The 22,943-nt window shown below is 55.7% G+C and overlaps 2 protein-coding genes across 2 annotated transcripts; one reads left to right on the forward strand and one right to left on the reverse strand.

Moving 5' to 3' along the window:
- Positions 1 to 92: 92 nt before the first annotated feature.
- PCSK4 (proprotein convertase subtilisin/kexin type 4) lies at positions 93 to 10,549 on the reverse strand. Its single transcript, XM_006876749.1, has 16 exons — positions 10,355 to 10,549; positions 9,983 to 10,087; positions 8,654 to 8,746; positions 8,443 to 8,571; positions 8,273 to 8,349; positions 8,079 to 8,167; positions 7,519 to 7,691; positions 7,236 to 7,448; positions 4,896 to 4,996; positions 4,717 to 4,820; positions 4,479 to 4,596; positions 3,989 to 4,168; positions 3,767 to 3,891; positions 3,306 to 3,428; positions 2,782 to 3,155; positions 93 to 233 (listed from the first exon to the last, which is right to left on the reverse strand). Exons 1-16 carry the CDS (start codon positions 10,547 to 10,549, stop codon positions 93 to 95), a joined length of 2,340 nt encoding a protein of 779 aa, XP_006876811.1.
- An 835-nt stretch (positions 10,550 to 11,384) lies between these two features.
- LOC102830461 lies at positions 11,385 to 17,254 on the forward strand. The gene is made up of 7 exons (XM_006876750.1): positions 11,385 to 11,499; positions 14,537 to 14,630; positions 14,714 to 14,852; positions 14,963 to 15,131; positions 15,367 to 15,452; positions 16,364 to 16,422; positions 16,516 to 17,254. Exons 1-7 carry the CDS (start codon positions 11,385 to 11,387, stop codon positions 17,252 to 17,254), a joined length of 1,401 nt encoding a protein of 466 aa, XP_006876812.1.
- Positions 17,255 to 22,943: the final 5,689 nt, after the last annotated feature.

Genomic DNA, 22,943 nt, shown 5'->3' on the forward strand with positions numbered 1-22,943 from the left:
AATCGCTAGCGCCGAGGAACAGTGATTTCCGCTTCCTGTAGGCGGTGCCCCTTCACCACGCGGCTCCGCCCCTCTTAAAGGAGCCGCACCCTCTAGAAAGCGACGGAAGCCCCTCGCAGGTCCAGCTCAGCCTCGGAGGAGACCTGGGCTGGGAGGCGCGTCGTCGCGGTTGAGTGTGAGTGCGAGTCTTGGCCCTTCTGAGCTGGGTAAATGAGCTTCTGGACCTCAGTGTTCTGCAAACCAGGGCTGGGGGAAGTGGGAGTGGAGGAAGGGGGACACGGCGCCACGCCCACCCGGCTGTCGTAAAGAGCAGGTACTGTCTTGTCAGGGGGTTGTGCCGACTCACAGCGACCCTGTACAGGGCTTCTGAGTAGCGGTTGGTGGGTTGGGACTGCTGACCTTGTACTGATCCCACAACGCCACACCAGACGTCTACTGCATACTAGTATACTTCAGGGGGTCAGTAAATGCTGCTTGTTCTAACTGCCAACTTGGCAGATCATGTCTGCAAGGACACGTCTAAACATCTCCCTTCGTGCCCTGGGTCAGGGTGGCCCTCCAGTCTCTGAGACCCCCTCCCTATCCGGATGGGGGAAGGGCATGGTGGTCACCTTGTCCCAAGAGTGACAGGTGGGTTTGAACCACCAACTTTGCGGTTAGCAGTCCAATGCTTATCCTATAGCGCCCCACCAGGACTCCTTAAAAGCTTTGTTGGTATAATTCACATACCATAAAGTTCACCCATTTATGAAAACCATTGTTGCTCGTGTATTTACAAAGCTGTGCAGCCACCACTCTCTAGATCCAGAACATTCCGTCACTTCCAAAGAGAAACCCCACACCCATCTGCAGTCACCCCCTTCTCCAGCCCCGTGGCAGTCCATTTTCTACCCCTGAGGGTTTGCCTGTTCTGGACATTTCATTTTAATGAAATGATGTGGCTCTTGTGTCTGGTGTTTATCACTGCACATGTCTTCAAGGCTCAGCCATTTGGTAGCGTGCACGGGTTTCATTCTTTAGGGCTGAATCACATTCTGGTGGTACACAGACCACATTTGAATGGAAGTCCATCATCTTCTCCCTCTTGGCTGTTCTGATAACTTGTGTACAGGCTTTTGTGTGGATGTGTGTTTTTGAGACTTTTGGGTCTCAAGGTCCCAGGAGTGGAATTGCTGGTCATGTGGTGAGTCTGTGTTTAATAAATTTAGGAACAGTTTTTCACAGCACTTGCCCAAGCTGGTGGTTCTTGGATGTTTTCTGAGTGCCAGGTAGGAAAGCTAGCTCTGGTAGCGTAGTGGTTTTACAAATCAGGCTGCGAACCGCAAGGTCAGCAGTTCAAAACTACCAGCTGTTTTGCGGGAGAAAGATGAGGCTTTCAGCTCCTGTAAAGATTTACAGCTTCAGAAATCCTGTCCACAGTCATTAAGAGTCGGAACCGACTCCATGGCACACAACCACCCCCACTATTAGGTGGGAAAGCTAGTTCTCCAAGTGCTTGGTGAAGCAGATCCCAGCCCTGTTGCTCATGTGAGACCCCCTGAACTTCAGCAGGGAAACTGAGGCAGTCCCAGACACAGCTTGGACTGCACCTCAGCTGCCCTTCGAGTTGAAAGTTCAACAGGCACGGGATTCTAGCTGCATGGGCAGAACTGGAGAAGAGCTGACCCGGGCAAGGGATGTGGGAGGTCAGGTTGTCTCCAGTGGTCTAGCCGGATGCTCTGTTCTCCTTCCCGGATGGATCCAGGACATGGTGGGCTGTCAAACATCAGTATCTCTTGTGCCTAACTCCAGTCCTGAACAGAACTCCAACAAGGACCCCACCAGAGCCCCTCTTCCTGGCTCCCAATTCCTGCCCTGGGTTGCTAGCAGAGCCTCTAGCCTTGACTCCTAGAGCAGGCTCAATGCCTGCTCTAGCATGTCTGGGTCCCTAGGGCCCTTGTGAAACGTCATGGCCCATGTATACAGCCTTCCTTGGTTTTCATCTGCCGCTGAACTTCCTGGAGTCCTGGTGTGGCGCTGTACGTTAAGTATTGGACTGCTAACAACAAAGTCAGCGGTTCAAACCCACCAGCCGCTCCTCAGAAACCCTATACATACAGGGTTATTTAGGGTCTGAAAAGACTCAACAGCACTTCCCAACAAGGGAACTTCCTTGTGGCCATCACCTCTCCCCTGCTGCAGATCCGCAGTAATGGGTTCCCCACTTCACTGGAGCTTGTCTGCCTGCAGGAGGTTGGTTCCCAAGCTTGCTGCTCACCTAAGCACCCCATACCCCTTCTTTGCATTTCCTGCCCCTTCTGAGTTCTCCAGGCTCCAATGCCTGGGGGAAAGGCAATTTCTAACTGGGGTTCTGGACTTTCTATCAGGAACAGCTTGGCCCCAAAGCTGACCCCAGACTTGGCACCTTCCTTTCAACCTTTATTTGCAAATGCTGGGGGCAGATGGAGTGCCTGGAGCCATTCTCCCTTCATCCCCACCCAGTGATGTGGTCTCCCCCACCCACCCACCCTTTCCCGATTTCATTAACAAGACTTCTGTCTCTCACTCCTGGTGACAGGACTCACACCAGACTCAGCAGTTGCACGCTGGCCTGAGCAGCAGACGGCCAGCCAGGGCCAGTCTGGAGTGGGCAGCAGGGTCCACCTGGGGGCAAGGTTGAAATATACATCCTGCTGTCCATGTCACACACCCCAGCCAACAGGTCACCAGGTTTTAGCCTGTAGTAGCCAGGCTTGGGGTGGAGGTGAGCGTGGCCCCTCAGGCTGGGGAAGACCAGCCCACAGGGAGGACACCACTGAAGAGGGGGGTCCCAAAGGCTACTACCAGCAGGACCAGCAGCATGGCCCTGGCCCGGCCCCAGGGGTGGTGAGGCTGGCTGGTGGCAGTGGGCAGTGGGTGACCGGCAGGGGTGGCAGGTCCTAAGCAGGAGCCATGAAGTTCATCCAGGGTGTGTGAGGGCCAGCAGCTTGTGCAGTTCAGTGGGGAGTTGCCACGGCAGGTGTAGCATGATGGGTGGCAGCTGGTGCAGACCCGCATGGCAGAGGAGCCTGGGGGCTTGTGCCCCGGTGTTACTGACCCCTGGGTGTGGCTGAAGTACCGGGGTGGGCAATGGGAGAGGCAGAGGTGGTCCAGGATGTAGGTGGGGCTGTGACATTCTGTGCAGGAGACACACAGGGGAGGGGTCATGAGGTTTCGCCCCCCACCCCACCCCACCCCACCCCGCTCCGCTCCCAGGCTGCACATGCACACTGCCCGCTGCTGTGGCCATCTCCCAGCAAGGGCGCCTCGCCACGCCAGGCACTCACCCTGGCACAGCCCCTGTGGGTCCCGCCGCATACACGCGCTGCTGGTCACCTGGGAGCCCGTGGGTCGCACGGTCATGTCCTCAGCCGTCCCATAGAGCAGCAGCGTGTAGCGGTACAGCGTCCCTGGGCAGGGGCCATGGGGTATGAGGCTGCAGGTTGGTGGCCATGTCCTTTGATCCCTGGGCCCGGCCCGTCTCCCCAGCAGCACCCACCCTGGAGCCCAGGACTCAGGTGGTGGAGCCATGTCTCAGCCACTGAACACCAACTGCATGCCTAACGGGACAACTCCATCACTCTATAGCCACTCCCCAGGTAACTGGGGGCCTACTTGGCCCTGGACACCTTTGTGTGCACGGTGTCACTGAGGTGAATATGGGGGACCCCTTTTGCAGAGGTGTTCCTGAGTCCCATCCTGAGCCCCATCTGGACAGTGGTCCTGTAGCCTCAGCCCTGGATCTCACCCGTGTTAAAATAATAGCCCTTGTTCTCTAGGATTAGGGTCCACTCTCCCTGCGGGTCCTCATCCCAGAAGTGGGTGGACATGAAGATCCAGTTGTTGTAGCCTTGACCGCTGATATCAAAAGGCCTGGGGCAGACGGCAGGTGGGGCGGCTTTGTCTACATGGGGTTCCCCCAGGTGGGGCGAGGTGTTCCACATGGCCCACCCCCACAGCTCAGTGCTACCTGACAGCCACAAGCGTGGAGTGGGTACCCATGGGGCTGGTGAGCCTGATCTCCAGGTCGCCGCGGCGGCTGTAGGACAGGGACAGGCGCACCTGCACGTGCTCTAGCGAGCGGATATAGTTGGGGAGGCCTGTACAGGCCGTCACGTTCTTCTGCACATGCATCAGCGACGACATGGTGCTGCCATGGGGCGGGGGTGGGGGTGGGGGTGAGGGCGTGAGGCCCGGGAGGAAGGGCATCCTGATAGGAATTCCCAGATGGGTAAATGGAGGCACCTATGCAGGGGCTGGGAAGTATGGGGAGGGAGGAACAGGTGTGGGGAGGAGTCGGAAGGGTTCTGGTGTTGGGGTTGGTAACAGCTGAGGGAGGAAGGCCTGGGGAAGCAGACTGCAGGTGTGTGGGGAGAGCAGGTGGGGAAGGAGAGAGGTGGGGGTTCGAGGAGGACCTGCAGCAAGAGTGCAGGGGAGTTTGCAGGTGAGGGGGGCCTCACATGGGGGTGTGCACCACGCTGATCGTGCACTTCTGTTGGGGCTGCGTGGGCAGCCAGGTGCGGGCCATGTCTACCAACAGTCCAGCGTCCAGCAGTCCGTAACCATAGTGGTGGCTCACTGGGGGCGCAGAGCGAAGGCGTCACTGGCCCTACTGGGAGTCTTCCCGTCTCCCCTCAACCCCCTCACACTGGCTCCACCCCTGCCCCACCCCTCCAAACAGGCACCGCCCCACCATACCTTGGCGACCCACACCATTGGTCCTCCAGTCCTCTGCCTGCAGCTGCGCTGGCCTGGATGCGCGGACCACCAGGTGCTGCATGTCCCTCCAGGACAGGAAGGGGCTGGGGGGTGGGGGTGGGGGGCAGGTGAGCCAGGGGCCTTGTGGGGGCCAGGGCGGTACAAGGGCAGTCACCTACTTGGCCTCCAGAGCTAAGGCGATCATGCCCGCTGCCAGCGGGGCCGAGGCTGATGTGCCCGTGTGCTTGTCTGTACATTGATGGTGCAGGTCCGTGGTGACCTGAGGACAGATGGGCACACAAGTTGGGGACCCTTGCCCAGGAATTGTAAGGACTTTGCTCATCCTACAGGATGCCAGCTATAGAACATTCTGGAAAGGACAAAACTCTGAAGAGGTGAGATCAGGGGTTTGACGGGGAGCACAAGACAGTTTTAGATGGTGTGGTGTGGCTTTGTGGGTTAATGCGTCAGACTGCAAAGCTGTCTGAACTCTAAGGTCGGTGGTTCAAGCTCACCAGTTGCTCCTTGGAGACGCTATACAGGGTCGCTAAGGGTCAGAATCTACTTGAAGGCACTTAACAACAACAACTGTCTTATAGGGGAGCATGGTGGTTCTGTAAGCTAAGCACTGCAAACCCAAAGGTCAAGGTTTAAACCTACCAGCCGGTCCTTGGAGAAAGATGAGGCTTTTTGTGACTGCAAAGATTTACAGCCTTTGAAATTCTACAGGGGATGGCAGTGAGTCTGGGACCAACTCAACAGCACTTAACTTATAAGAAACTCTGGTGGCATAGTGAGTGATGCATTGAGCTACTATCTGCAAATCAGCAGTTCAAATCCACCAGCTGCTCCTGTAAGTATTCACAGCCTTGGGAACCCAACCTAGGGGTGCTGTGAGTGGGCACTGGCTCAGTGTGAGTGTGCAGACACTTGGCATATTTGTCAGACTCCACAGGACAGGACAACATATGTGAACTGTCGCTGTGAGCCCACCCTATACATGGCAACGTCACGTGTGTGAGAACTCGGCTCCACAGCTTCCCAGTGGCTATTGTCTTTTGGATGTACATTGTCAAACCTTTCCTCTTAGGTACCTGTATGTGGACTTGAACCACCAGCCTTTCCAATTATTAGCCAAGTGCTTAACCATTTGCATCACCCAAGGAGGATTTATGAATTATGGATTTTAGTTAATAATTAAGTTCGTTAGTTCAGTAAATGTAACAAATTTATCAGATGAATGAAAGATATTAATAGGAGGAGCCGTGTGCAGGAGGAAAGAGAAATATAGGATGCTCTATGGTGGCACTACAGGATAAGCACTGGACAATGACAGGGTTGGTAATTCAAACCCACCAGCTGCTCCTTGGAAACCCTATACTGGGAGTCACTGGGAGTCGGAACCAACTCGATGGCACTTAACAACAACAACATGTTTTCTGTAAGGTCCTGGGGTGGTACAAACAATTTGCACTCAGCTACCAACTTAAAGGTTGGGGGTGCAAAGCCCCCCAGTGGCACCCTGTCAGGCAGCCCCTCCGGAGTAGTTCTCTCTGGTACCACACGGGCTCATCAGAGATATGACCTGACAGTGAAGTGTGCTTTCTGAAGGCCTAAAACTGTCCCACCTACTAATTAAAACAAAATAAGACGGCAGCCTCTGAAGGACTTGGGGGGTGGGGGTGGGGGAAGCAGCAATGCATTCCTCTGAGCTCAGTCTTCTCCTGGTCAGACCCCCATTGACCAGGCCCCATGCCCAGGAAGCAGACTCACTTGGGAGGTTGTGCTGTGTCTGGGGCCCCAGGGACCCATCTCCCAGGGAGGAAGAAGGCCTTTGGATTTATCCTTGGCACCCGGGCCCAGCTGATGTCATCCAGGGCGGGGGTGGGATGAGGTGGGTGAGCACTGGCTGGGGGCGGGGGCATTCTAGGAAGGCTTCCTGGGTTGAAGGGTCAGCAAGGGCCAGATGGGGAAAAGCATTGGGCAGAGGGAACAGCCTGTGCAGTGGCCCTGAGGTAGGAGGAAGGTTCTGGGAAGAGCTGAGAGGTGGTCACAGAGCTGTTACTCTGCAGGAGCTGACTGGATGGGAGCTTTAGGAGGAGAAGTCAGGGTGGGAGCAGAAGTGGAGAGACAAGGGATGGGGGCCAGGAGTGGAGGAAGGACCAAGGAGAGAGTTGATAGGCAGAAATAGGTCTGAGAAGATCAGAGAGCGATCAAGGACAGGAACAGAGGTGGGGGATCCAGAGGAGGAGCAGGTGGGAGACCAGGGAGAGCTGGAGATGGGAAGAGAGGTAGGGAATGAGTCCAGGGAAGGAAGCAAAGATGCTGGGGAGCAGGCAGGGCGAGGTCTGTAGGGATGGTATCAGGGACCAGGGAGAGGTAGGGTCCTCGGGCCCAAGGAGGGGTTGGGGTTGGGAGGGAAGGTTTTGGGGTACAGGGAAGGGTGGGGGCTGGGATGTAGGGAGGGGCAGGGGTCAGGAGAGGCGCTCCTGGGGTCCAGGGAAAGGGAGCGCACTCACGATCTGTGGATCGGTGACCACGCCGCTGCTGTAGGTGGTGGTGAGGGTGGAGGCACAAGCCTCGCTGTACCAGGGCACGCGGCCCTGCTGGGTGGCGCTCCCCACCGACAGCGTGTGGATACTGTTGGTGTAGCCGTCACAGTTGCAATTGTCATAGTGCAACCCGCCATTGCCTGACGCCCAGACGAATAGGGTGCCCAGGCCGCCACGACCCTGGAGGAGCCGGGACATGTGGGCGCTGCCAGGACATGGCTCCGCCCCCCATTGCGCAGACCCCACGCACTTTAGTTACGCCTCGCTGGAAAGCCTCCCGGGTGAGGATGCCGGGGCCGTCCACGGTGCGCCCGTCATCCTCAGGGCCCCAGCTGGCGCTGTAGATGTGGATGTGCTGAGGCTGTAAGCTCAGTGACTGGGCCTCAATGATGTCAGTGATGGTGCCGTCCAGCATGCGCACGCCTGCGGCCCCACAGTTCAGTGAGGCCCGCACCCACCCCTAACCGAGAGCACCCACTCCACACTCGCCCATGACCTCAGCCTGCACCCCACATTGGGCAAAGCCCACCCATGCCCATGCCTACCCCGTGCCCTAGGTCCCCTCTCTCTGCCTTTTAGGAGTTGGGGGGTGGGGTTGGGCCCCAGTTCAGCTCAGCTCTTATGCCTGCGGCCCTCGCATCCCTAGCACCGCTGGACCTGGTGCTGAGAGTCTGCCCCCCATCCTCTGATGCCCCATCCCTGGCCAGGGCAGTGCCTCAGATTGGGGTTATTGTGTGTTGGCAGGGTGGTCTCAAACCATAGCGACCCTTTATAGAGTTTCCAAGGAGCAGCTGGTGAGCTGGAGGGTACCTCCAATTCGGGCGTTGTAGGCTACACCAGCACCGCAGTACCCGTTGTTGGCGAGGGCGGCCACTTCCCCAGCACAGCGGGTCCCATGCCTGGTACCAGATGAGACGAGCTCCATCAATCAGAGCCCAGCTGCCCCAACATTTCAGATTTGCCCCCACGTTCCAGGGTGGCTGCTCCTTGGGGCCCCAGCTCACCGGTTCTCATTGCTGGGTGTGTATCGAGGCTGGGGGTCTGGATCATAGTCGTTAAAGTCATAGCTGGCCAAGGGATCCTACAGGGGGTGGGTGGGATGACAGGGAGTGGGGTATGGCATTTCTCAGGTAGGGCTCTCAGGCCGCCCCACCCCAGTCGCCCACAAGCTCACGTAATTGGCCCAGAGGTCTGGGTGGTCCTTCTCAATTCCATCGTCCAGGATGGAGACCACGACGCCTTGTCCCGTCAGCCCCTGGCCCCACACCTGCAGGATGTTCAGGTCCGGCTGCACCTCATTGTTCTACATGGGAGGGGGGAGGTGCAGAGCACAGCTCAGCGAGGCCCTGGCACACCCATCCTCCAGCCCCCACCTGCTTGCTCACCATGTACCACTGCTTTGGGAACCAGGGGTCTGTGGGCACTGCCAGGGAGCGCTTCACCCGCCGCCGCAGTGTCTGCTGCTCAAACCACCGCACCTGGAGGGGGTGCCCAGATGGGACTGGGCCATGGTCTGAGAGTCTCCGAGCCCCTTCATGTGCTCAGTCTCTGACTGTGCCCACTCAATAGTACAGGTACTTCAGGGCCTGAGTCTCCCCACCCATTTCCTAGCAGAGCCCCCTGCTTATCGGAGGGGCCAGGGATGACTGTGAGGGGGTTGAATTGTCCAGGGCTTGCAGCTGGGACCCCTCATGCTGTGGGTCAGAGGGTCATAGGCCTCAGGGTGACCCTTGTCCTGGAGCCCTTGTGTTTATTGGGTCAGCTCTTAGGGGTCTCTACCTGCCTGGAGCCCTGCCTTCAGTCAGGGCCCACAGTGCGGGGACTGCCACCCAGGGTGGCTAGCGTAAGGGTCCCAGTCCTGCCCCTTCCTCCTGAATTGCTCCCAAAGCTAGCTGTTTTCTGTCCCTCACCTCTCCCCCATCCAGATCACTCTGTGATGTCCAGCTTCCCTCTTTCCCACCCCCTTTGTGTGGTACAGTTTCACTCCCTGTCTGAACCCTCACCATAATGCCCTGTGTGTCCAGCCCCTGCCTGCCCCCTGCCCTGCTGTCACCATGATTACAGATTCATTTGCACATGTTCTTCTGCCTGGCTGGGTAAGCTCTTCCTCAGTCCACTGCTGATCATAACCAGCCCTGATTGCTCTTCCTCAGTCCCATGCATCCTGGTCTGTCTCTCCTTCCCTTTCAGGGCCCCCAAATCCTGCCAGACTCTGTCTCAACTCTTCCCTTTAGCATTCAAGGACTTCTGGATGGGGACTGGGCCCCAGCTAGCTCAGGCACCTCTCTGGGCATCTGAAGACAGTCTGGTTTCAGTTCAACCACTGGCTCATTGGGTGACTTCCAGGCTGGCCCTTGACCCTTTAAAACTCAGTTTTTCTTTTGTCAAATGTGCTAATTCTCCTCCCTCAGTTCCAGGAGCTAGAGAGTGGGGAGGAACACATTCTGGCTCTCCTGAGCAGAGTATCTGGGGTCCTTAATCCCAGGTGAGTTATAGGAGGGAAGGGGAATCCAGACCAGAATCTGGGTTAAAAGCCCACACACTACACTACCAATTGCCTGATACAGCTTCCTTTCCGGAACTGGATCCTGGTTGTGTAGACATGAAAACTGAGATTCAGAGAAGGTAGTCACATCCCAAGTACGACAGGTGGTTGCTGGCTGCCCCAGGAGGTGGTCGAGGCCCCAGGGGAACAGCCTGGAAGGCGGGCTCACCTGGGGATCTTTCTTCAGGCGCAGGCGGTGGCCCCAGTGAGGGGTCAGGGAGTGCTGGACCACGCCCCGGTGCCGCAGGTGGAAGTACTGCCCGTCAGGGAAGATCTGGAAATGTGGTGGGCAGCTGCATCGCTGGGACCTGGGCCGCTATGCTGGAGCCCCTCCACCCACCAAGGGTAGGGACAAAGCCCCCGTCCTTGCACGCCCCCAACCAGGTGCCTAGGTTGGGACTGCAGGTGCCCTCTGGAAATCCCAGGTCGAGGCAGAGATGGGCTACGAGTGTTGATATCAGAAAGACCTCTTCCCAACGACCTTGGATCTGGGATCATCCAGCCCCATCCCACCGCCCCCCTTCATCTGGGTCCCACCCACCTGCCCCAGGTTGATGAAGCCAAACTTGCGCGCTAGGCGTTCGGCCTCCTGGTTCCCCTGGGACACCCGCACGGCCCAGCTGTTGACATAGATTGGGACCCGGGCCGAGGCCCACCCCACAGCCAGGGGGCTGACCAGGCCCAGGCCCAGGGTCAAGGCCAGACACAGCCATAGTCCAGTCCCTGCGGGCCGCATGGGGGCGGGGCCGCGGCGGGGGCGGGACCTGCGGGGGTTCCTCCCCCAGGCCAAACGGCCCTAGCGCCCGCTGCCCCGCCCCCCGGCGCCATAGCAACCCTGGAGGGTCTTCAATTCCCAGGGGTCCTTGCGGCTCTTCCCTCAAAGGGCTCTTAGATCCGACGGTGGTGGTGGTGGTAGGGAAGCCACGTGTCAGCCCTGGCTCTTCCGTGGACGCCAACCCTCTGAATCCTCAGTTTACCCTTTTGTACAGTGATATAAATCTGACCCACAGGAAAAGAGTTTAGTGTTGCAGTTGGCACCACCCCTTTCTTTGGTACCTCCTACTTTTCTAAGCACCCCTTTCTTCTTGAATCAGCCGGGCAACTTCTCTGGTCCAATCGGAGTTATGCTTTAGAATTAGCCACGCCCCATCCAATAGGCCCTCAGTTTAGACCCCGCTTCCTTTATGACCAACTCCTCCCCCTCTAGTTTCTCCAATCAGCTCTCGCCTTTCTATCGCAAGCTCCGCCTTCTCCAGCACGCTTCTCGGCTCCACCCCTCCATCAAATACGTCCCGCTCCCTGCCGGCCAATAAGCGACCTCCGCCTTTGTGCCCCACCCCCTTACTCCCTCAACGCGGCTGCGGCGGCCGCTGCCCGCCAGAGGGCAATGCAGCGGGGGAGACGGGGCAGGCCCCACCTCCTTTGTCCGCCCTGCCCTCCCATTGGCCGGAGCAGCGGGCCGAGGGCGAAGCGCTGCGGCCCGCCCCACTGGGCAAAGAGGGCGAGCTCCCGGCGGGCCGGGAGCGTGGGACTCCGCTCGAGCTCGGGCTGTCAGCCCCAGAGCTGCTGCTATGGACGCTCTGCGGCAGCGCTTCGAGCATTTTCTGGAACGCAGGAACCTGGCCACCGAGGTGCTCGGGGATCTCGAAGCCAGGACCGGTGTCGAGAAGCGGTATTTGGCCGCGGGTGAGCTGCCGGGGGGCGTTGAGGGTCTCCGCCCCATTTCACCGACGGACACACTGAGGTCCTGGAGCCCTGGAATATGGAAGCTGCCCCTTCCGACCTTCTCCGGCCTCGGAGTGCGCCCCACTGTTCGGGGGAGGACATCGAGGTCCTGGGGAAGCGCCTTTCAGCGGGTGTAGGGGCTGCTCCTAGGCCCTACCCTGCTATCCCTTCGTTCAGCCCCAGCAGCCCCCCACACTACCTCCGTGCTTGGCCGCGCCTGGAAGCTTTCCTCAGTTCCCTTGGGGTATGGGGAGTCCGCCAGGACCAAGTCCAGTTCTTCCAGTTGCCCCGGGGCCTCCGAAGGAGGAGGGGGCGGACTGGCTGCCGGCCACCTTCCTGCTTGAGTCCCAGCCTGGAAGCTGTACTGCAATACTCCGGAATCTCCGGGTGGGGGTGGGGAACCTCGACGTTAGGAAGGGGAGGGACACTCCAAGCGTCCCCCCTATTCTTTGAGGACACACCACCCCCATCGACCTGCCCGTTTTCCTCCTTGCAGCTCTGAGGCTCGACCCACTGTGGGTAAATATTTGTTGGGTTGGGAGTCTGGTGTGAGACAGCTGCCATGGCGGTGTTGTAGACATTGGACTTGGGACCAACCCCAAACCCGGTTCTAACTTCCAGTGCCTCTGGTGACCATTCTGAACCTCTCTTACTCTCTTAGCTCTCTCCCTCCCTTTTCTTACCTGCCCCAAATCCACTTCTTCCAGGAAGCCCCACTAGAGTGAGTCACAAGGACGTTTTGTCTGGACCCTGTGAGGAGGGGACACTCCATTGAGACCATTTAAACACTTTCCTTCTTTCCTGGCAGCCAGAGGCCCTCAAATCTGTGTGTGACCTCGCATGCCCCTGTGGGGTTCAGTCAGACGTAGGTCCTGACCTCTGTCCACCCTGCTTTTCCTCATCCCTGGCACTGTCAGGCAGGTGGGTGGGACTTTGGTGTAGGTCATAGGGCAGCTAAGAGGGAGGCATCTGGGAAGGGCCCATTGGGGAGCCTGGGAGGGTACGGAGCCACAGGGGGGTGGAAGTTGTGTGGGAGGCAGCCCCCACCTGACTCCACCACTGGTCTGTCTGCTGTCTGTTGCTGATGCCTGGGCCAGCCCCCCCACCCCCACTCCCCCTACTGCTGATCTTGTCTGTTGTTAATCTTCAAGTCTTACATTCAAGATCATCCTCCCAGAGCTGAGACTGCAGGAAAAGGGATTTGGTGGCCAGTCCCCCACCCTTTGGGCAGATGGGGTGCTCTTGGGCCCCACATCACCTAATTCTGCCCCAGTTCCCTCTTTGACAGTGAGTTGGTGTCCCAGGTGACCTGGGAAACTGAGGCTTAGAAGAGGCTATATTGGGGAGGTGTTTCCTAGGGTCAGATGGGGGCTTCTGTCCCCGGCTGCTGGGGACAAAGGTAAATGCAGCTGGTGGAAGTGGGGTGACAGGTGTTTCCTGCAGATCAAGGCCTGGAGGTGGATGGTGGGGCTAGGGGAAGGGTTGGCCTCAGTGCTTACTGGGGCCCTGGACCACCTATCCCTCCCCCACCCCAGCCTCCATTTACTAAGCCAACAGCACTTAATGCCGCAGTGATTTCCAGGGTCATGGTTTAGGCTCCTGGCCCACCTGGCCCTAATACCCTTCTGTACTCACCAAGCTGGGGGCCCAGCAAGCACTCAGTAAATGTGGAGAGAGACGTCCCTCAGCCAATCCCACGGTGACCCTAGGAGGCAGGGCCCATTACTGACCCAGACTTTCACTCACAGATGGGGAAACTGAGGCTTCAGCAGACAGGGATTTGCTGAGGGTCCTCCCATGTCTGTGGGTTGGAATTGAAAGACTGTTGCTATAGGGAGGCTGTTCACCGTGCACCTGTGACCCCGGAGAAGGACCCCTCCCCATGGGTGTGCTGGGCTGGGCTGGGCTGGGCTGGGGGGGGGGTGTTCCTGTGTTAATTAATTATAGGAAGGCTGTTCACCGTGCACCTGTGACCCCGGAGAAGGACCCCTCCCCATGGGTGTGCTGGGCTGGGCTGGGAGGGGTGTTCCTGTGTTAATTAATTATAGGGAGGCTGTTCACCGTGCACCTCTGACCCAGAGACAGACCCCTCCCCATGGGTCTGCAGTGCTGGGCTGGGGGGGCGTGGGTGGGTGTTCCTGTGTTAATTAATTATAGGGAGGCTGTTCACCGCGCACAAGGCACCTCTGACCCCGGAGAAGGACCCCACCCCATGGGTCTGCAGTGTTGGGGGTGGGGGGCAGGGCAGGAGGAACTGTGTTAATTACTTATAAACATATTGAGTTGGGTTGCTCACAACCAGCACCAGAATAAACTCACAATGACGGGGTCGTTTTCTGGTTCCTGTGATTTCCCTTCTCTCTCCTCCCACTCAGTGTGGTCATTGTCCTCAGATGTCAGGAGGTCCGTTGATTATGGGATACAGAGTCTTTTGGGGTTCAATGGGTTCCCCTAATCCAGGGATTCTCACTTGGAGTGATTCTGCCCCCTCAGGACACCTGCTGATAACTGGGAACATAATTTAGGGGGGGCCACTGGCATCGTGTGGGTGGGGACCAGGGATCCTGCTCAGCATGCTCTAGTGCACAGGATGCTCCCCCTCAGTGTCAGCCATGCTGAGGGGATGAGACCCTGTGCTGGGATGAGAACCAAGATGACGGACTTTTCTCCCTTACACTGAAATGCTTTTCTCTAGTCTCACTGCCCTTCCTCCAAGTCTGGAGTGGTGAAAAAACCCACAGTCGCAGAAATCACGCATCCACATAACATGTCTCCTGGGCAGCTTCTCTGTGTCCCCCACTGCTGGGCACTTGGGAGTGACCAGGGGCCATCCTCCGTGCCTGCCCTGGGAGGTCACAGCCAGGAGAGTTACAACACAGGGTGAGGGGTTCCTGGGGCGCTGTGAGGGCCCCTAAAGGCCCTCGAGCTGCCACTTTGGAGGCTGGGCGCTCTGGGGAGGGGCCCTGGCTACCCCAGGCCCACACCCACCTCCTCCCAGGTGTCGTGACGCTGCTAAGCCTGTATCTTCTGTTCGGCTACGGGGCGTCTCTGCTGTGCAATCTCATCGGCTTTGCGTACCCCGCATATGCTTCGTGAGTGCCTGGGTGGGGCCGGGGCCCAGGTGTGGGCTGGGGCATGGGGCAGGGCAAACCCTGACTACCATCAATACCCCCAGAATCAAGGCTATCGAGAGTCCAACCAAAGAAGACGACACTTTGTGGCTCACCTATTGGGTGGTGTACAGCCTGTTCGGCCTAATCGAATTCTTCAGCGATTTACTCCTGTTCTGGTTCCCTTTCTACTATGCGGGCAAGGTCAGGAGACGGCCGGCCCTCTGATGGGGTGGGGGACCTGGCTTGCCGCAAGGGGAGGGGGCTTGGTGGGGACCCCAGTGGGAGCCGAGTGTGACCCCCATCCCCCACAGTGCGCCTTCCTGTTGTTCTGCATGACACCCGGGCCCTGGAATGGGGCCCATCTCCTGTACCGCCACGTCATCCGTCCACTGTTTCTAAAGCATCACGAGGCCGTGGACAGCATCGTGAGCGACTTCAGCGGCCGAGTCCTGGACACAGCAGCCGGTCTCACCAGAGATGGTGCGTGCCCACGCCTGTCCTTCTGCCTGTCCGTCCAGCCCCTGCCTCTCTTCTGTCCTTTGGGTTTTCCTCCTCACTGTCCACCTGTCTGTCTGTCTAGTCCTGACTGTCCCTGGCTGTTGGTGTCTCTGGTCCTAGTCTGTCAGTCTGTCCCTCCTCCTGACTTCTTCCTCACAACCTGGCATCTCGGCACCTCTCACTGTCCACTTCTCTCCCCCACGCTCTTGGGAACCAGTCCTGAGGATTCTGGCCCAGAGCCGGGCTTTCGTCACCCAGGCGGCAGCGGAGGCGGCAGGCCCCCCGCTGCCCATGGAGCTGACCGTAGGTAACTAACTGTCCGGGAGACGGGGGGGGGGGGGGGGGGGGGGGTGAGTGTGACAACAAAAGTATGTGCATGTATGAGTGTGAGTGTGCGTGTCGGGGAGAGATTCTGTTTATCTGTGTTTATGAGTGTGTTGGTGTACAAATGAGTATGCCAGAGTGTGTGTGAGGAAGTGTGTATGTGAGTGAGTACATGTTTACATGTGTAAATGTGTGTGTCCATGTCTGTATGAGTGTGTCAGACTGTGAGTGAGGAAGTGTGTGTATATGAATGATTGTGAGTTTATGTGTGTGAATGTGTGTACACGAGTGTTAGTGTATGTGTGAGTGTGAGGAGGTGTGCGTATGAGTCAGTGTATGAGTGTGCACATGTGACGGAGTGCATGCGTGTATGTATGTGTACGTGTGAGTGTCCGTGAGTGTATGTGTGTACATGTGTGACTATATATGTGTATGAGTGTGTCGGAATGTGTGTGCACTTGTGAATGTGTATGGCTGAACATGATTGTGTCAGTGGATGTGTAAGGAAGTGTGAGTGTGTAAGGGAGTACGCATCTGTTAGTGAATGAATGAACGCATGTGTATATGTGCGTGTGTGAATGGCCATGCATGCATGTGCCGGGGAGAAAGTGAATGAGACTCTGTGTGTGTGTGTGTGTGTGTGAGTATATGTGTGAGTGTACACATGTGAGTAAACATGAGTGCGTGGATGTGTGAGGAGGTGTGTGTGAATGCACTTCTGTGTTTGCGTGAGTGTGAGCATGTGCAAGTATGTGTGTACTTGGTGTACGTGTGAATGAGTATCTACAAGTGTGTGCATTGTGTGCATATGTGTGAATGTGAGTGTGTGCCCGAATCTGTGAGTATATGCTTGTGAATGAACATAAGCGTGTGTTTATGTGTGTACATAGGTGGATGTGGGAGCATGTGGGCATGCGTGGGACTCCATGTCTGCAGGACGGATGCTCCGGTCCTGTGACCTTACCATGCTGACCGCCCGCAGCCTGGACCTTGTTTGAAGCCCTAGGCTACCCGTGCCAGAGCTCACCACCCTCCCCCGCAGGTCCAGCAAGCATGATGCAGACACAGAAGGACCAGTGAAGTCCCCCACCGATCCTTGTGAGGACCTCCAGGTTGGGGAGCTGGATGCAACAGACCACCAGCCCTCCTTGGAGTCCTCCACCGTGTCTCCAGCTAAGGCCACCAGCCCCTCAGCGCCTGGCAAGACCCCTGGGGACGCCTCCCATGATGTCTCGGGCCATGCCCTAAGTCCTGGGGTCCGTGAGCCCACCCGTTCTGCCAGCAGCTCCCAGCTGCCTAGCAAGCCCTGGGAACAGTTTCAGGCACAAGGCAACTCCACCAACCAGCCCCTTAACCACAACCTACGGCTCCCTCGTCTGTCCCTACCATCCACGGGCCCCTCACACACTCCCCGCAAGTCCTCGGTCCCCTTGCTGACACCCCACAGGTCCTCGGCCCCCTCGCAGCAGCCCAGTGGTACCACCAGCCAGTTGCCTCCTCTGGTCCAGACCCCCAGTAACACCAACATCCAGACACAATCCCCCAGCAAAACTGCCATCGAGCTGGAGGATGCAGCCCCCAAGTCCAGTAGATGTCACTCGAAGCGGACTCTGACGCGGCATGCCAGTAACTCCTCGGTAGCCAAGCTCTGCCCCTCTGAGACCTTCCTAGAGACCACCTCCGAGTGTGTCTCTGAGTTTACCTTCAGGTGGCCCTATTTCAAAGGGTGTCAACTCCATTGTCTGCGGCACTGCTGGCAGCTGGAACGTTTGGCCTGCTAACGAGGGGGTGTAATAAAGCTCATCTGGTCACCCACGTCTTGGTCTTGTTGTCCATCCCTGGGGGCTGCCAGTTTGGGGCTTCCTGGGCCTCACCCCATGTGATCAGGAGTGAGGGCTTTGCACATTGAGTGTGTTTTCCAGGTGCCAAATTGGAGGGCTGCCCGTGGTGGTGATCATGTAGGGCAGGGTGGAACTCCTTAGGGTTAACTCCTTAGACTGTAAATCTTTATGGGAGCAGACAGCTTCAACCGTTTCCCTTGGAGAAGCTAGTGGGTTTGAACTGCCAACCTTATGGTTAGCAACCCAACACTTAACCCACTGTGCCACCAGGGCTCCTTAATCAGGGCCTTGTGTCCTGTCCAGTCAGTTCTGACTCTCAGTGACCCTGAATAGAGTTTCCCAGGCCATACAACTCTATAGGAGCAGAAAGCCTCATCTTTCTCCCACAGACTGCCTGATGGATTCAAACTGCCGACCCTGTGGTTAACAGACCTGTAACCCATGATGCTACCAGGGTTTGAGAGGTGAATTAAAGACCACCCATGTACAAATCCAGGAAACCCTTGTGCTCAACTGCTCATGCACCCATCCCCCCTCCTCTCAAATACACTTCCAAAACCAAAAACCAAACGAGTTGCTGTTGAGCCAATCCTGACTCTAGGTAACCCCACATGTGTTCGAATACAACTGTGCTTCATGTTTTCAGGCCTATGGCCTTTTGGAAACATTGCGGGGCTGTTGGAGCCAATAACTTCAGTTAGTAGTGGGATGCTGAACTGTGCTCCAGCCAGAACTCCTAAAATATCCTTCCAAGGGAGAGAGACTTTGGCCTCATTTGGAGACCCCAGAAACTGACTCTTAGATGAGAATTGGGGTCTGTCTCATATGGGGTTCTTTGAACTTCTTGGACGGAAACTTACCTGTCTTTCATATCAGGGATGTTTTCTGCCGGTAAATATTCAATAATTCTCTCTGTGTATCTCTATTTTTTTCCTTTTCAGTCTCCTGTTCTGGAATTCCAATGATAAATCATTCCTGGTGGTCGTGTCCTGCTTAACTTTCAGGCTTCCTTCATTTTTCTTCACTCTTTTTTTCTTACAGTTCTTCAAACAAATTAATATCAAGAGATTTCTCCTTCAGTTCTCTGATTGTGAGTACCACTAACTCAGTTCTTGGTCTTCCATTGGGTTCTCTATTTCTGACATTTATTGTTAATAAATATCCTCACTTGTTAAGTAGGCTCCGAGATGAGTATCAAGGTCTATTTGGGAGGTGGGCCCATGAGACAGCAGTAGAGGAAAGGGGCGTGGAACGAGAAGGGAAGGAAGCTTACAAAGGTTGTGTAGACTAGTCAGCTCCACCGATGGCCAACGTAGGCCCTCCAGGGAGGGGTGGCCCTGGAGATAGTGTTGGATACACACGCTGGGCTCATTGGATCAATGTCGAGGAAGCTGGAGGATGCATTACCCATACCTGTCCATTGGAATTGTTCATTCCAGTCAGTCCCTCCTGCACTGAGAAGCGGTACCCACCATGGTCAACTACACTGATCTGTGGCTGGCTGAGGCTGAGTCCTTTGGTCACTTCCTGGCTTGATGAATGGGGACCCTGCTGGGGAAGGCTGTCTGTCCAGGCCCATCGCAGTGCGTGACCCTCTACCCGTGGGCCACCAAAGGCTACATTATTGGGTGCTTGCGGTATCCCTGACACTATATTGAGTCCTTACAATTTGTCCCTGACTTTGGTGGGGGTTCTAGAACCAAAGCCCAAGAAGGGGATTTGGGTGACACGTTATCGGGGTGCTTCTGGAAAAGGGGAGTAGGATAGGGCGGGAAGGAGGTGAGCTGATCTCAGCCTGGTCCCATAGGAACTGTGGAGTAGAAACCACACCGTGGAGTTAGCTCTGTCATGAGCTTGGGGTGTGGCACTCGTGCCGCCGTATCCTTCAGGCTTGGGGTTTTAGTCCACTCCTGGGGTGGGAGCTGTAAAACAGTGGGCATCTCCATGTGGGCATCATCCAAAGGCGAGAGTCCGCAGCAGGGAGCAGTCACTGCCGTGGGTGATGTGAGCCAGGCAGTGGTACCGCTACAATCCACCCTTTAGTCTCGTCTGCTCCATGACTCTGCCACAGGGCTCGAACCATCCAAATCCTGTGTCTCCAAACTGTGTGTGCTGTCTAGTTGATCCCAACTCATAACGACCCAAAGTGACAGCGTCGGACCACCCCGTAGGACGCCCTAGGCTGTGTTGTCTATGGGAGCCCACCACCAGGCGAGTCTCCGGCAGAGTCACTGTGTGCATTTGTATCTTCTGGTTAGCAGCTAAGCACCTGACTATGGTGCCTCCAGGGCTCCTTCCCATGATTCCATTTGGTCACAACTTCTGGTGGAGAAGGATGTGTGGGAAAAACCACAGCCCTGGCACTATCCTTGCTCACAAAACTGTGATTAAGGGTTCTGCCCCAGGGGATGTCCAACCTCATCTGGAGACACGTGCTTCTGCCGGAACACACCAACCAAGTCCTTAACCCTTTCATACATCATCCTTCTGCCCTCAACATGTCCTGTGGACCCCAGGCATGGATTCTCCACTAAGAGAGGGTCACTTTGCAGACCTACCAACACAACAGCTCCAAACCCCTCAAATTGGTGAACTGAAATGTGGGTGAAGGTGGGAGTGATAATCCGGTGCGAACAGAGCTTAAAATAGGGGGTGGCAGGGAGCGGTGGGCCCAATGAGCTGCCAGTCAGCAAACACTGAGAACCTGCTCTTGTGTTAGGAGCTTGTGACAAGTCCATGGAGAAGGCCAGCATGCACAGTGAGGTGGAGGGTCAGTGAAAAACAGGAAGATCTTCACCCACATGGACTGATACAGTGGCTGCAGCAATGGACTCAAACAGGCAGCAGTTACGGCCCAGGATTAGACAGTATCCCGTTCAGGTGTACACAGGGTCGCTATGAGTTGGAACTGATTCATACGGCCCAGGATTAGGCAGTGTCCCGTTCAGGTGTACACAGGGTCGCTATGAGTTGGAACTGATTCATACGGCCCAGGATTAGGCAGTGTCCCGTTCAGGTGTACACAGGGTCGCTTTGAGTTGGAACTGATTCAATGACATTTAACAATACCAGGGATGTGACTGGTGGTACCACAGGCTAAGCTTTTGGCTGCTAACTGCAAGGTCGATGTTCCAATTCCAGCAGCCAGTCCATGGTATAAAGATGAGGCTGCTCCTGCAGAGATTTACAAGTAAACCAGTAACAAAGGAAAAATAGTGTCTAAACCCGTTATTGTAAAAAGGCCAAAGAAAGGGTTTCACACTGAAAGAGACATCCTTTGATGATACTGTGAGTGGGAGGGGAGGAGAGGGTGGGTCCTGGCTGGAGGGAGGACGCCTGTTAAAAATGGAAAATAGTAACTAGTTGTTGTTGTTATGTGCCATCGAGTCGGGTCCGACCCATAACAACCCTGTACAGGGTTTCCGAGGGTGTAAATCTTTACGAGAGTAGAAAGCCTCATCTTTCTCCCGCGGAGTGGCTGGTAGTTTCGAACCGCTGACCTTAAGGTTCGCAGCCCGATTCGTAACCACTACGCTACCAGAGCTCCTTAGTAACAGTAGAGCTATGAGGAAAAAAGATTCACGGTCTCAGAAACCCTGAGGACCAGTCGTGTTCTGCCCTGCAGGCCTCTGAGTGGGACTGACCCGATGGCAGGGGGGATGTGGGTGGATAGGGTGTGCGGAGCCACGTTCCAGGTACCACAGTGTGTTGAAATGCATTCCTTTATGTGATCTTTTGCCTTGGTTCTTTGGAAAAACAACTTGGGAGATTCCCCACCTAGGAGCTGAGGCGTGCTGACAAGAGAAGGTCAGACCAAGAGGAGGCTGTCGTGAAGAGCTGCTGAGTGGAGCTGTGAGCGGTATCTTGTCATTAATAATGATGAATATGGTGAGGACATGGAGCCCTGCTGTGGTATTCTAGGAGAAACACTGGACTGCTAACAGCTAGGTCGGCAATCCGAACCCACCAGCCACTCCTTGGAAACCCTATCCAGGGTTGCTAAGCGTTGGAACTGACTTCTCGGCACACCTCAATAATACGGTAAGTATGAGCTGAGCTCTGTGTGGCCGCGGCCAGGAATGATTGAATCCAGCAGAGAAGTAGAATCGGTAAAAAGGGTGGAGAGAGAAGGTGTTACTGACCTTCCCATCAGGAGTTGGCCTAGAGCTGAGGCTGGTCCTGCTCAGTGTCCTCCTAAAGTTCGACAGCTCCCACGGCTACTTTCGGTACTGTTACCTCCACCACTTGCAATACTGAAGGATTCTGGGGGTAAAATATTGAGTGATGCAGAAAGCAGCAAAAGAAGATGAAAGGAATACCCAGAGTCGCTACCAAAAAAGAAAGGGTCGATGTTCAACTATTTCAAGAGGTAGCATATGATCAAGAGCCAAAGGTGCATTGAAGGCATTGGCAAAGAACAAGGCTCCAGGATTTGATGGGATACAAACTGAAATCTTTCAACAAACTAATGCAGCACTCACTCATCTATCACAAGAAATTTGGAGGACAACTCTACCTGGCCAACCGACTACAAGAGATCCGTATTTGTGTTCATTCCAAAGAGAGGCGACCCAACAGAATGTGGAAACCATTAGACAATACCATTAATATCCCCTGCAAGCAAAATTTTGCTAAAGATAATTTAAAAATGGCTGCAGGCATACAAACTTCCAGAGGTTCAACCCAGATTCAGAAGAGGACATGGAACGAGGGATATCATTGCTGACATCAGATGGATCTTGGCTGAAAGCAGAGACTACCAGAAAGATGTTTACCTATGCTTTATTGACTATGCAAAGGCTTTCGATTGTGTGGACCATGACAAGCTGTGGTCAACATCGTGAGGTATGAGGATTGTGGAACACTTAATGGTGTTCATGAGGAACCTGTACATAGACCAAGAGGCAGTTGTTCAAAGAAAACAAGGGAACACTGACTGGTTTAAAATGACTCCATTTGTATGCTGAGCAAATGATCCGAGAAGCTGGATTATGTGAAAAATATGGTGGCACCAGAACGGGAGGAAGATTCATTAATGATGACACAACCTTGCTTGCTGAAAACAAAGAGGAATTAAAGTATTTATTGAAAATCAAAGCTCACAGCCTTCGATACCAGTTGCACCTCAACAAAAAGAAAACAAAATTCCGGGAGAACAAACAAGATGGGGGATTGGGTGGCCGTATAGCAGAGAGCTCCGCCAACAACCACACAGAATACCCGACCAAGCAGGCTCAGGGGATGGTCCCAGAACTCTGAACCACATATAAACGAATACTTAGAAGGTGGAAGGCTCACAGCTGGGGGAATTTGTGGCAGAAGCAAGAAATCCATTGCTTTCTAGTCCGGGACGCTCGGCTGCTCCAGGAGCCGCCATCTTGGGTGAGACCACGTGGGGGAAGGATCGGAGCGGCCACAGACGCCTGGCAGAACCACTGAGATAAAGGTGTGGACGTTCTTCTCTTTTGGTATCTGTTCATTGGTCCCTTGCTGTCTACGCACCTCCATTCTGGTGACTATAGGGGTGCCTGAGCTAGTGGGCACCCCAGCCCCACCATCTGAGGGTTCTACTACGCATGCGCACAGATCTCCTTGAAATTTAAAGAGACAGTTTCCAATTAAAACCAAA

The sequence above is a fragment of the Chrysochloris asiatica genome, unplaced genomic scaffold (genome assembly GCF_000296735.1).
Source record: "Chrysochloris asiatica unplaced genomic scaffold, ChrAsi1.0 scaffold00409, whole genome shotgun sequence".
NCBI classification, from domain to species: domain Eukaryota; kingdom Metazoa; phylum Chordata; class Mammalia; order Afrosoricida; family Chrysochloridae; genus Chrysochloris; species Chrysochloris asiatica.